Source organism: Leucoraja erinacea, chromosome 7 (genome assembly GCF_028641065.1).
Source record: "Leucoraja erinacea ecotype New England chromosome 7, Leri_hhj_1, whole genome shotgun sequence".
NCBI classification, from domain to species: Eukaryota; Metazoa; Chordata; class Chondrichthyes; order Rajiformes; family Rajidae; genus Leucoraja; species Leucoraja erinaceus.
This window is the reverse complement of record NC_073383.1, coordinates 53191286-53206383: the sequence shown is the minus strand read 5'-3', so window position 1 is coordinate 53206383 and position 15098 is coordinate 53191286. Positions and strand designations below refer to the sequence as shown.

At 39.5% G+C, this 15098-nt stretch overlaps 1 protein-coding gene across 1 annotated transcript in view; it reads left to right on the top strand.

Annotated features, from left to right (window-relative positions):
* The first annotated feature begins 251 nt into the window (after positions 1 to 251).
* Positions 252 to 15098, top strand: part of LOC129699148 (inactive dipeptidyl peptidase 10-like) — a 657345-nt gene continuing 642498 nt past the window's right edge. The window contains exon 1 of the mRNA XM_055638816.1: positions 252 to 842. Within this exon, the coding sequence (XP_055494791.1) occupies positions 783 to 842 (60 nt within the window). The 5' untranslated portion in view covers positions 252 to 782. The remainder of the gene's footprint in view (positions 843 to 15098) is intronic.

Sequence of the window (15098 nt, the reverse complement as noted above, 5' to 3'; positions counted from 1 at the left end):
TTTATCCACTCACTATTTTAAGGTTTCATTATTTCTCACAAACAGGCCATAACTAAAGAATACACAATGCAGCATAGTTGGCCGCTGTATTTATTAAGGCTGTTAACTTGAATGAGGCAGTATTTGCATACTGATTGACAGACAAGGTTGCTAGGAAGGATCTGACTAATCACTAAGTGGCCTGCTTATTGCCGCTGCTTGATCATTGTTGCTCACATGATAATTTTGTCTCCCCCTCCCTTTTCCTATTGGTAATGGTTTCTTCCAGCTGAGGGAGGGAAACTGAATTTGACATTTGATTTTCCTCCAGATGTGCTAATCAGTGGCAGTGAGCACTGCAGAAGAATAGAGCAGAGAGCAGCAAGAGCATACCTGTCAGACTCTGTCATTTACTGGCATGGCAGCAGGGTTTTAAATGCCTGCAGTTGAGCTTGTAAGATTTGCTCTTGGCTTTGACGTTGCGTTCCTAAGTTCCTGGAGAATGTGAATTGCAGCACACAGGTGTGTTGGCACCTTGTCACCCGGACTGCCTGGTGCCTTGCCAGTTTCACAATTATTCTCCTTTTCGTATTTGCTTCTTCATTATAGCAGTCGTCCTGATAAAGGGTGCTTGCAGCAGCTTGCCAGGCCAGGCAGTGGGAACTTCAGGGGCTGCTCCTGCTTTGCTGTTATCTTCAGCTGCAGTTTTCCAGGCTTTCAACGAGGAGACCTGTCATGCATCAGCTGCCAAGTTAGGAGCCTAATACTGAACTGCGAGTGAGTAAGTGTGTCCAAAATCGGCAATGACAGCCATGAAGGAGCAGCCTAACATGGGCAGGGGAAGCCAGCAGCAGCAAGACCAGGTATTGGTCTCTTAAGACATGTTATTTTTTTTTCCACTTTCAGTTGTAACAGAATAATGTTAAATCTTCTGATCAATGTAAGCTAATCTTTTGCCATAAGCATTTTTTATATATACACCACAGTAGATCCACTTGCATTATTAAAATATGAATTTTAAAATGCATTGTCCTTAAAGGTGGTAAATTAAAACATTTGATGTGTTAACAATATTTTTTCCAAGTTCTATCTTTTTATCTATAAACCTTTTTTTTTTCTGTCGAAGTTTCTGAACAGCTTTCATCAGTGTTTTTATTTAAACTGGAGTATGGGGAATAAGCCCCTTGCTTAACCCCCAAGCTGCAGTGTAATTTTCTTTATACCATTTTTGAATTGCTTTGCGAGATGAAACTGGTTATTTATGATCCTGAGACTCTGCTTTCAGCAACTATCAGCTGAGGCATAAACTGCAGTAGACCTACTGTGTAAGAGCCTTCCCTTGCTTGCTTGACAAGGTTACATTGGTCTATGCCATACTTTTTCTTTTTTTTTAAATGAGAGCCGATTCTGTAAATGGGATGGAATTGTGATTCCTTGTGATTATTATCTGGTGATAATCTCGTATAGTTTACAGTGATTGTAAAAAATACACTATCAACTCTCTGGTTATTGTGTATTTCATAGAACCGGAAGGAGAACAGGGTCTCGCTGCTGTAGAGATGCTCTGTATTCAGTGTATGCTATGCTGTAATTCACTTCTTGTCATTTGGTTTATCATGGGATTTACCACAATCTAGAAGTGGATTGGTTGAGATTACAAAATACTTCCCTGATTTCAAAGGGTTGAGAATGTGAAAAACTAACTTTGCCCCTCATAAATCTTTCAAATAGTGAATCCCTTGTGGGTGGAATTTGAATAAGGTTGCTATTTTCCAGTAATTTGAATGTGAAACATATTGTAGTTATTAGAAGTGGCTATATTTACAGATTGTTTCAGATCTTAATATTGCTGAGAGTTAAGGTATTAGAAGTTAGTTTAATTATGTAAAAATAAGGTAATTGAGCCAAAGCAAAAATAAAGATAAAAGGACTATGCTCACCTAAAGTTTTGTTACTAAATATACAGAACATAAAGTTTTAGTTTTATATATCTCCAAATGTTACTTCTGTCCGGTAAATTATTTCATTTTTGGTGAGTGTTTCATCAACCTCATCCCATCTATTGACACAGTGATTTATAATCACAGCCTGATATTGCTCAAACATGAAGTTAGTACAGTTGTGCTAGAAAAATGGAACATGTCCATAGTGCATTTTGTTGAATCTTAGTGCAGTTATACAGATCAGTGTTAGCACAGTAATGAATGCACATTTTGTTTCTAATGCCGCTCTCAAATACAAATCAGAATAACATTTTGTTGTATGCTCATTAAAAAGGAAATAAAATTAACTTACAGATCTTTGAGATGATTAGATTTTCATTGTGTTCATTTCATTACTTTGCACCGACGTTGACAAATTTCAACAAGCAGATCAGTATTAACTATTTTCAGATGACTCATTGTATTCAGTATTGTTTGATGCACTTATGTGAACACAAGGAAATGCAACATTGTTGTAATGCAAGCTGAATACTAAAAGGTTTATTTAAATGAGGAATGCTGAATTACTCAATCATTTATTTAAAGGCAAAGTACCAATTTAACATCTGACTCCAATTAACTCCATGGAAGCTGTCAGCAAATTTAGGTTTCTTTTATGTGGTAAAAAAACAAAGTAAATATATTCTAGTTTTTGGAGACTACAGCAATTAACCAAGATATATATTGCATGTTTACCTCTCATAATTTTGTACATGTGCTTTTCTAATGATAGATGATGGTAAAGTGATGTTAAGAGCAACTGAGAAAATGTTTCAAATTGAGGCGTATCTTTGAATTATGCTGTCGTAACAAACACTTTTAAGAGCAGTTAGGTGAGATCTATATTATTAAAGAATACATTAAAAATGCAAGTTTCAATAAATATTTATCTTTGCACATTGTTTTTTTCATACACAATACAGATACTGTTTTCTGAGGTATAAGTCATTCATATCAGGAAAGTTATTAATTAGTTCTACTTTCAATGTGACTGAGCAATTTTCAAATTCTCTCAATAATTCTATACCCATTCCCATCACATTGATTTCTGAGGAAAGATACAAAGCTTGTTTTATTCTAAGTATGTTTCCTACTGCTTTCTTTCCATGACAATGCTCATTATAGGGCTTACAAAGGTGGTGTGTAGTAGTTGCAATTAAACAATGCACTGATGCCTGCTGTAATACCACCTGCGCAATATGTTAGAAATATTAGCTTAAGTATTGCACTTAACATTAGCTATTAGCCAAGTAATATACTTGGTTTTCTGCTTATACTTTCACTCAAGAACAGCTCTGAATTTATCTCCTTTTCATGCTTGATTGAAAATAATTAATAATTTAACTGGTATTTGATTACATGTGCTTACAAAAACAGGATGTTTTGTTCTTCCCACACTGGATTTTATAATGACCACAATGTTGATGAACAAAAGGGACTTTACTGGAGTATGGGGGGGGGGGGGGGGGGAGGGCAATGTCAGATACATTGATACCCATTTTAAAAGATAAGCTAAAATAATCCAATTATTTAGAATTCTGTGCACCAATTTATGTTCGATGCACTGAATTTCTGGTTGTACAAAATTATATTTGCATTATTGCATTAAAAATCTGAAGAGATTCCATTAAGAAGTGCTTAATATTCTCACTTTATCCTTCTACAGCATTCACACAGCTCAAATATTTGCTTCATTTCAAAAAAAAAATTCCTTTGGATGTCTGCACTGCAGTGCCAGCTATAAACTAGCATGGGGTTGCATGGATTTGTACAGAGAACAGTGAACTGAATTAGGCATTGCACGATAGATTTTAATAGGAAAACATGGTATTGCAATAGTAAAATGATACAACACATTTGAGAATTTTAGGAAATGAAGGATTGAATAGCACAGTAATTACATAGATTCCATGAAGTGCATTCAGTTATAAATCAAAATCCAGTACCAGGCATTTTAAATGATTAAAATCTAAAACACACATTTTTGTCAGGAAAAAAGCCTGTAACATGATTTATTTTAGAGATGTTTAAAGCTACTCTTGCCAGCAGTGGTCATTTTTTCTTAAACAATACATTATAAGCAAAACCTGCCCATTAGTATTTATGTGACAACTATTCCTGTAAAATTAATTCCCATTTCCATGATCGTTCCTTTGAAATGTTGGTATCTAGCCGCATCTGATTCAAATCATTTACTCTGGCTTAGCTCACTCTGCTGGTCATAAAGATAACACATACAGTATAACCTGCTCCAAGTGAAAACCATGCTTCCTGTACAAATCTGGTAAATTCTTCATTGCCCTGAATTATTTCTTCACTGACCAGATTGAAAAAGATACTGAACAGACTGGCTTTACCTGGTGGCAATCATGTATTTCTATTGTCTACAACTGTGTCATGCAAAATGGTAGGTGAATATTTAACCTACTACAGTAGTGAGATCAGATTTGTGATTTTTTTTTGTTTGATATCAGGATGTGGAAGATCTCAATGATAGGCTCCTTTTGATGTGGTAGCAGGGAGCTCGGTGTGTTATTTAACCACAAAAACTAGTAAGCACGTATAAGGCAGGATACATTTTTATTAACTTATGTTCCTATTGTTTGTCAATTGGTGTTCAGAGAGGAATGTGAATGCTTAATTTTGAATAAATTATTATCAGCAATAAAATGGGGAACCTTTGCTGAGATGCAATAACAGGTCAATCCACTGTGCAAAGGTCATCTGAATTATTTACATCTGAACTATTGTGTTCATTGGTTATTATGTAAATTCAATACTGTTATTCAAGATGGTGCTGAATGAAGTTTTCAAGCTAGTTCAGATCTCATCAGTGGAATGTTAATCACCATATAATTTATACTAGGATTGTTCAGCTTGGTCTCTGCTATTGTTCTTTTCATATTGGCCACTAGAGTAATTCATTTTTAATCTTAAAATCCTCACTATTGAAGAAAAATAATGGATAAGACTGTCAGAGGTGTGACTGTCAATTGATTTACGGCACATCTGTATTTCCAATGTATTATCATATACCATGAGAATTTAAAACTAGAGAGAGAGAGAGTCAATTTAATTGTCATTTGGACCCCTGGAGGTCCAAACGAAATGCCGTTTCTGCAGCCATACATTACACACAAATAGACCCCAGACGCAACATAATTACATTTAACATAAACATCCATCACATAGCTGTGATGGAAGGCCAAATAAACTTCTCTCTCCACTGCACTCTCCCCCCCCCCCCGATGTCAGAGTCAAAGTCATAGCCCCCGGCTGGCGATGGCAATTGTCCCGCGGCCATTAAAGCCACGCCGGGTGGTGCGAGGTCACACACCGGGTCTTGGTGTTGGAGCCCCCGGTGTGTGCTCGCAGAGTCCGCGGCCATTCCAGCCGCGCGGGGCAGTGGTGTCAGGCCCCGCTCCAGGAGCTCTTCGACCCCGCAACTCGGGCGGGAGAAGTCGCCGCCGCAGAAGCCCCGAAAAGCGGTCTCCCCCCAGGGAGCCGCGGGCTCCCGGCGCCGTCGTCCACAGACCTGTAGAGAGCCTCCGACTCTCCGGCAGCAGCAGCAGCAGCAGCAGCAACAGCATCAGCAGCAGCAGCGCTCCTCCACCCCTCCGGACTCGGCCAGCTCCGCGACGGCAACGGTGAGTCGACACCTGAGTCCCCGGTCTCTTCCTGTTGGAGGCCGCTCCTCGTTGCGGCCTCAACGACGACTGAGACCCGACGAGAAAAGGTCGGGTCTCCAGTGCAGGGAGAGATTCCAGTGCAGGGAGAGGCTTGAGAGGTTTCAATGGATTTTGTTATGGTTAAAAATGCAAAGATACTTTAGTACTTTTTCTAGTTCTGGCTTATCAGATTTAGTGTGCTTGGAGTATTGAACCAATCAATACCACTTTTTAATCACCTCACATTCAGCCCTTTTTTCTCAATTTAAATAATAAGATTTAACTAATTTACTGTATTCTGATTACCAAGCAATGGTTTGTCCCAACTGCTTGACAGCCTTGACTAATTAGTATCATTGTTATCAATAAATCAGGTTATTGTTCAATTCCATTTTTATTAGCGCTTTTGTCATTATAGTCATGAATTTAAACAGGTTTTTTAATACTTAATATGAATGAAAATTGAACTAAAATAAATCAAAACCAAAAAGGGTGTGTTTTTTTTTGTGAAATTGAAAAGACATTTGGGATCTGCAAATATCTTGCAAATCAGCTTTACATTTTTCTATACAAAATCCTATTCTGTAATGGATCATAAGGGATTTGCAGCATTCCTACACTGACGAAGAAAAATGCCAAATTATGGTGTCCCTTTAATTCCACCACCACCCTTTTCCACCATCCCACCCCCCTGAGATTATCCTGTGTCTTAATTTGGAGATAATCCATTCTGACAGTTTCAATCTGTCATAAGCCATTTTTACAGGAATACAATTACTTATTAATATATTGTTTACCTAAGCCACCCTACATGTTCTTCAACAGGAATCTCTTATGGCCTGGGGATTTCTCAGGGACATCACTGTGTCAGCTTTGATCTGGCAATGGTTCCTAATTGTAACTTCAGAAGATCAGAGCCACAACAAAAAAAATTATTGCACAGTTCTCCAATGAATAGAATTCCTTACTCTGGAAATTTACAATTCATTTAATAATTTGTCGAATTGCAACATGTGGAAACCAATACCCTTTATTGAAACTAATGGATTGTTAAATGGATTGTAACATAGTCAGTCTATTTGCTTTGAAGTAAAACCAGTCATGTCAGGTCATGAAGCATCTGTGCCAAGGGAGATGAACTAACATTTCAAGTCTATGACTTTTGCATCAAGCGTAAATGAGTTTGAGCATTGTGGGCCATATCGCTATTATTAATTGAGGGATAAATGTTGATGTATAGGCAACCTGGTGACTTACTGCTTCGGTGATGCCATACAGCTAAAGTGTCATAGGGTATTTGTGCATCACTGGGAAAAGTAGCATAACTTAACAACGGGTAGATACCAGGGCTGCCAACTCTCACGCTTTGAGCTTGACACTCACGCATTTCAGCCAATTCTCATGCCCTCACGCTGAAGACAGAATTCTCACGCTGTCTTCAGTCCCTGCACAGCAAAGATCCTATAGCGGAGCTATAGGATCTTTGCTGCACAGTTTGTCTCTGTGCCACATGACAGCGATCTGCACGGATTGGGTAAGCGCGTCGGTCCCGGGCAGCGGGTGTCAGCGCTTTTGTGCGTCGTCTGCAAGCGCTGCGCTTCTGGCTGCCGCGGCAACCTCGCTCCCTCCCTCCCTCCCTCCTGCCCTTCAACTCACACGGCAGCGCCAGCACCGCCAATCCACGCTGCACCGTGCCCGCCAGACTCCCCATTGGGCGGCCGGGGAAAGAGTGGGAGGGGAAAAAGAGAGAGAGAGAGAAAGAAAAAAGGGGAGGGATGGAGGCAAAGAGAGACAGGGGGAGGGAATGTAGAAAGGGGATGAAGGAGGGAAGGAGAAAGGGGAGAAAGAGGAAGCGTGAGGAATGAGAGGGTGGGTGAGGAATGAGAGGGAGGGGGAGGAAAGAGGGAGGGATGGGGGGGATGGAGGGGGGAAGGAAAGGTGTGGGTGTGTGTCTATTTCCCTGTGTGTGTCTCCTTGTGTGTGTGTGTGCCTTCCTGTGTGTGTCTCCCTGTGTGTGCATGTCTCTGTGTGTCTCCCTGTGTGTGTGTGTCTCCCTGTGTGTGCGTGTCTCTGTGTGTCTCCCTGTGTGTGTGTGTGTGTGTGTGTGTGTCTCCCTGTGTGTGTGTGTGTGTATCCATATCACAAAGATCTATGCAGCCCGGGAAAAGCGCGTCAGTTGGCGGCTGTGAGATGTCACATCTCTTCTCTTCTCTTCTTTCTTGGTTGGATGTGCAGTCGTAATCAGTTGTAAAACATGGGGAGGACCACAATGAGGCCAAACATCTAGGACAGGGTTCAGCAACCTACGGCACACGGGCTGAATCCGGCCCGTAACCCGATAAACCACTTTTTTTTCAATTTGTTTTCGCAGGGTTGGGGCAGGCGAACCAACCTGAGAACTGCAGCCAGTCCCTGGAATGCAAGCTGATCTGGGAACGGCAGCCAGAATGCCAACTTGATCATTATGGACAAATTGGGCCAGCCACGTACATGTTGAATAACGCTGACTCTATGAAGATATGAATGGGCTTAGAATGATCATTTAAGCAAAAATACCCCCACTTTCCCCATTTTGATTCTTGAGATTAATATCCCTTTAATTTAACAGCGTTAAAGTACTTATGAGGTCGAGTCAGGAAAGGGAACATGATATTTATTTTTAGTTTGCTTTAATTTGTTAGTTGATTGTTTGTTGAGTGCCATCATTTCTGAAATGGTCTTAAAGTAACTTAACTGTTATAAAGCAGTAATAAGTGATTTTTGTCCAAACAATTGGAAATTGCATAAAATGTTTGCATTATTAGCAGGACTGCCAACTTTCATGCATTGAGCGTGAGACTCACGCATTTCACAAAATTCTCATGCTCTCACGCTGATCACAAAATTTCTCACGCTCAAATATCTGCAGGGCTATCAAACTACCGGCCTGTGGGATAATTTTGGGGGGAAAAAAAGTAGTTTAGTTTCTCCCATGCAGATGGTGTGATAGGTGAGACACGGCGGCGGTGGTCCCAGCACCAACAACCCTCCCCCTTCCCCCCTGAGGCACGGCACACACCTCCCACACTCACCTCCGGCGGCTCTATGTCCGTCGACTGCTCTGTCCACATCCCATGGAGTTTTAACCCCGACCCGGAGCCAGGAGCGGACCGGGTGAGTGGTGCCGCCTCCAGAGCCTACTATGGGAGGGGGAACACCCCCTCCCACACCCTCGCAGTTTCTCACTCTCAACTCTCACCCAATGTTGGCAGCCCTGAGATACAAGAGACAATTTCATCTTGCTGGTAAATTATGTTACATGCATTGAAACCACAACTTGTGAAAATGGGGATTTCAATATCCGCTGTCCATTGGAATTGGTGGAAATGACGTTAGGAATTTCCATATTAGGAGTCAGTAGGCAGTAACTCTTGTGTTCTCTTAATAATGCAAAGTAGTCTCTGGAGCAACAAAACACTGTGCATGTTCCTGCCTTAGCCCATGGTATAACTCTGTTCTTGGCAGCAGCTGTAATTTGTACAGCCTTTGTGTAAATAGTACAGTGTAATTGCAGTCTAGGCCGTACTGCAGGTGAAGTATAATTAAGTTTGCATGTGTTTGCACAGCAAGTGCAGGCTTAACTTTACCTGAGGTGCTATGGTACAGATAAAAAAATGCCATTGTACTGTGATCTATGATGCAAAAAAAAAGGATACAATTTGATTTGTTGTTAATTATCTTAAATGGGCATTGTCATAAAATTGTTGCTTTGAGCCATCTTTCTTCTAATTAAATTAGTAACATTTTGGGTTATTTAAAATATACCCGGGTGAGGACAAAGTGTACCAGAACAATTATTGTTCCTTACAATTGACTATCATTAGTTTTATTACCTCCACTAATTTTGCTCATTATATAATTAAAAGATGTAATAGCAAATTAAAAATAGTGTGGAGAACCTAATAATTATAATGGAAAAATAAAATGGGTTGGCATAAAACCTGTGGCATCACCATTTTGGTTTACTGCAGACCTTCAGCTTAAATTCTTCCTTGCATCTGTCAGGACAATACAATTCAAATGAATGAGAACAATTTAAACCCAAGGCTATAATTAATTAAATATTTCAACATTAAATCTCGTGTTATAGAATATAATTAGTTCTTAGTTTGCCATTAAAGTTGAATACTGGATCCAAATATGGAAGGCAGGTCATTAATGAATAGTTGAGTAATTAGGTGTACATTTCTTTCAAAGGATGATTAGATCTGTTATTTCTACAACTTTCTTGGAAAGTCCTTTCTTGACTACCTACATTTGTCCCCAGTCTGGTTGGCAAAAGCATTGATAACTGGACCCATGTATAGGATACAACTGTGAGAAAAGCTGTCAAAGTATACAGTAGGATATAGATCAGCTACAAAAATGGTAGATGGGGTTTAATCTGAGGAAGTGTTATTGTGAGGTGTTGCACTTTGGAAGGTCGAATGAAAGTATGCAGTTGACAGAGGAATTGTGGAGTCCAAATCAGTTCTCTGAGAGTGGTAACACAAATAGTGGTAAAATAAAACACCTAATATGCTTGCCTTCATTGGTGGGGCATTGAGCACAAGTGTGAGGAAATCATGAGGCAAATTTATAGGGCTTTGATTAGGTCATATTTTAAGTATTGTGTGCAGGTCTGGTATTATTACAGGAAGGATGCTGGTCATATTACAGGAAGGATGCTGGAGGCTTTGGAGAGGGTGCAGAAGAGGCTTGCCAGAATGCTGTCTGATTTGAAGAGTATTAACTAAAAGTTAAGGCTGGGCAGACTTTGCTGTTTGCCTCTGGAGCATTGGAGGTTGAGGGAAAATCTGACAAGTATATAAAATTATGAGAAGCATATATAGGAGCGACAGCCAAAATCTTTTTCCCGGGGAGGCAACGTCAACGATTAGAGGGCATAGTTTTAGGGTAAAAGGGCATAGTTTTAGGGTAAAAGGGGCAATGTTTAAAGGAGATGTGTGGGGCAAGTTTTTTTTTTCACAGAGGGTGGTAATATGCTGCCAGGACTGATGCTGAAGGCATGCCGAACAATGATAAAATGCCTGCATCATATATATTTCTCCTGTGTTAACCATTCCATATAGCAAATGTAGAAGAACCAATGTAGGGAATTGGGAGGTATTCCAGATCGCCACCACGTGAAAGAAGTTCAGATAGAAACTTCTGTTTAGCTCTGAAGTCATCATCTTTTTGAATCTTCCCTATTAAAAAAAGCTTGTACACAACTCTGTCTATCCCTCTCATCATTTCCTGACCTCTATCATTCCCCCCTTAACATGTTCTGCGGTCCAAAAATAAAGATGTAACTTTTCAATATTGTCTGTAACTTAGTTTATCATAAAACATGGTTATAGACGGCATTTCTAAGGTCAAAAAAAATGTAATATGTTGCCTGAACATATTTGTTAAGATAGATGCCTGAAACAATCACTACCGGGCAACAACACAAATACACAGGAACATATTCTCAAACAGATAAAAACGCTGTGTCACCTTGCTTGGCTTAGACCAAAACTGGGATGCTTCTGTATTTCAGCCAAGTTTAGCCTCGGTGAATGACAGATAGTTAATATGATAACTTCAGCGAGCCTAAAAAATTGTAAACGTTGGTCCTAGAGTAACATTCTAGTTTAGTTTATTGTCACGTGTACCAAGGTATAGTGAAAAGCTTTTAGTAGCATGTTATTCAGTCAGGGAAAATAGACTCTACATGATTACAACTGGGTTGTAAACAGTGTATTGTTACAGGTTAAAGGGAATAAAATTTAGTCAAGGTGAAGTCAGATTAGAGATAGACTGAAGGTCTCCAGTGAGGTAGCTCGAGTCCATTCTAGTTGCTGATAAGATGGTTCAGTTGCTTGATAACAGCTGGAAAGAAAATGTCTCCGACTGTCGAAATGCATTTTCATACATCCGTACCTCTTATCTGCTGGGAAGAGGGAGTGACTGGGGCGAGACTCGTCCTTGTTTATGAGGGTGGCCATGCTGAGGACAGTGAAGTGTGGATGGAATCAATGGAAGGAAAGTTGGTTTGTGTGATGGTCTGAGCTGTGTCCACAATCCTCTGCAACTCCGTGCAGTCTTGAATGGAGTTGTTCCCAAACCATGCTGTCATGTATGCCTATGTATTGGTAGAAGTTGGTGAGCATCGTTAGACATGCTGAAACTCCTAAACCCTCTAGGGAAGTAGAGGCATTGGTGTGCAATTATGGCCATGGCATTAAAATGATTAGTCCAATATTTATTCCTAGGAACTTGAAGCTTTCAACAATCGGCTCCATCAAAATACATCGGGGTATGTTTACCACTTTGCTTCCTGAAGTCGATCACTATCTCCTTTGTCTGTGGTTGTGCATCTACACTAAAAACTCAGGAAAGTCTATTTTCAATTTTCAAATGCTCTGAACAAGATTACAATTTTGTACAACTAATTTTGAATATTCAGAAATACTGCACTTCAAGCTCCAAGGTTAGAGATTTGTGCAGCTTTTGGTCTGCTTCTGAATAGGTCTTTGTTTTTGGTGATCAGCACCAAGCTGAAAGGATTGGAGGAAACTAGTTCTCAGGCCTCATCAGCCACAGTCATCCCCACAGGCAGTTTCTTACAATGCTGACAATATCTGTCAATTTGTATGCTTCTGTGGCCAAATGCAGACTTTGGTAACTACTTGGCATGCCTGAATAGAAAGTTTCTCCCCCATAAAGTTTGCACAGTGGAAGAATCAAATAATTGAATGTCTCTGTTTTACTGAAAAGATGGTAATACTGTAGGTATGCCCATTTTACTAGCAGAAAAGCAAGCAGAGCAGGTTTTATCCATTGTTTCTGCAGTCTATTATCTCTTTAAAAGTTACCCATTGTTTGACGAGATATTGTACATAAATGTTGTACTTTTTTTGGGGAGGGATAGCAAATATTATTACTGTACCCCGAAAGGAATGAGTTTTGCATTCATATCAAATCACATTGCTCATTTATACTAATCCTTGTCTAGTCCACAACTGTAAAGCTACAGTATAGCCATATATTCTGTCTTTTTAAAGCATGTTGGGTTCCTTTCTTCTTGCTGCTACCAATCCTTTTGCTAAATAAAAATAGGTAAATGTGGAGAAATGCAAGTAGAAGCAAAGATGTTGTATTTGGAATATGGTGAAATTATGTGGATTATTTGGATGTATACGAGCTTGTTTTAAGCACAAGAACTTAGTTAAATACTTCCATATTTCAAAGGGCTGTTCTTTAAATATAATGAACATTTCAATATTGTTCTTTTAATACATCTGTTTAATGTCTGTGACTGCATTGTTCAACAATTCAATTATAAGTATAAATAACAAACTTCAAAACTCTATGGCAGCAACATAAGAATCAGTTTTTTTGAAAATATTGCAACATTGGCTCATTACTGTCATGCGTACCAAATGCAGTGGGAAATCTGTTTTGCGTGCTATTCCAGTAATCATACCATACATGAGTACAATTTAATCATACATGAGAACACCGGCAGTGGAAAAGGAGAAAGGAAATGATGTGTAGAATATGGAGGAATTTCTTTAGTCGGAGGGTGGTGATCTGTGGAATTCATTGCCACAGAAGTCTGTGAAGGCAGTCAATGATTTTTAATGTACAGAGATTGTAATGAGGACAAGAGAGAATACATACTTAGGATATGCAAGATAAATTCAAGTGGCTGATTGAAGGAAAAAAAATTATACTCAATTAATCTTGATTCCTAGCTTTCCTGTAACACTTTTCATCTCAATAGTTGGGATGGAAACTGCTTTTGAGAACACTTTTTGTATACGGCAATTTAGTTGAATGTTTAGATGTTACCACAGGGGAAACCAGCCTCTCAATATCTCTCCTCCCCCCACCCGACAATTCCCTTCACAATCCAGTAGACTTCAATAGAGCCACCTCTCTTTTGGACCAAATTGCTCAATGTTTTGTCATATATCATTCCATCAACTTAGTGAGCCTCCTCTGCATTGCATCCAGTGGATGTATATCCTTGCCTATTCATAGAAATCAAAATTAAGCAATACACGGTGTGGTAAATTTGCATCCAAACTGGTCTTAGTTTATACTGCCTGCACCCTTGCAATAAAGGCCAAATTTGCATTAGTTGTTCTAGTTGCTTGTTGTAGCTGCATGCCATATTTTTGTTTCATGAATTTGGACCCCAAACCCTTTGTGCAATGACACTTTGCTGCCTTGCCTCACTTTAATAATTAGCATTTTCATTGTTCCTCCCTTATTTCCATGTTATACTTTGTCAGCTTCTTACCCACTTACTTGACCTATCCATACACTGCAGAAGGTTCTTTGTGACAACCTCCACAACTTTCCTACTTGCCATATTTGTATCATCAGCATATTTTGCAGCACTCCACTTAGTCCTTCCATCCAAGCCACTAATATAGATTAGGAATTCTAGTTGGGGTCCCAGCACTTATTCCCCTGGCACCCCACCAGTTATGGATAATCAATCCAAAAATGATTCACTTACCCTGACATCCCCTGTCAAGACCATTACATAACCACCAATCCCATGCACAATTCTGTGCAGTAATCATTCATATTGCATCATAGCACATGTGTGAAAATCCAAATATGCTACATTTCCTGGTTCCCATTTATATACTTAACATCCGCAAATAATTCTAGCAAAAGACACTTTTCCTTTTCATAAAAACCAGTTGGCTTCTATTAGAATGACTTTTTTTTTTTAAGTCCCCCATTACCACATTTTAACAATGGATCCCAATCGCTGATAAAAAAGCTAATCTCCTATAGTTTATTGCTTTCTGTCTCTATTCTATCTTGATTGGTAGCGTTACTTTCTTGGTTTTCCAATCTTCTGAAACCTCAAGGGACTTTGAGCAGATTACCACCATTAACTCATTACCACTATGCTACGATACCTCTGAGTCACTTCCTTTCAGATTCCTGGATGCAGGTTATCAGGTCCACAGCATTTGGCCTTTAGCCCATTTGTTTGCCCATTACATTTTGTCTGATGACTGAATGCTTCAAGTTCCTCCCTCAAAATACCCCCTTGACTGCCTTTTATTATAGGGAGGCTGAATAAGTGCCAAGCATTGTCAATGATGTCTACACTCCGTGAATGAATGAGTACACAACAGCACATTGAGTCCAATATGGTATTTTCCATTATGTACTTCTCAAATCCCTCCTGCTCCCACTCCCCCACCCGTCATCTCATGTTTTCTTTGCTTCTATGGGTTTGTGCATCTGCGTGTGTGTGTATATATATATATATATATAACACTAGGTTCTACAGTTAACCCTTACTGTTGTGCATGCCATATTCTTGCCTGTATGAAAAAATTCTCCCAAACTTTCTGATTTATTTTGTCAAATATTTATGAACTTTGGTTTTGGTTTCCCCACATGGAAATGTTTTCTTTAATGCTTTCTT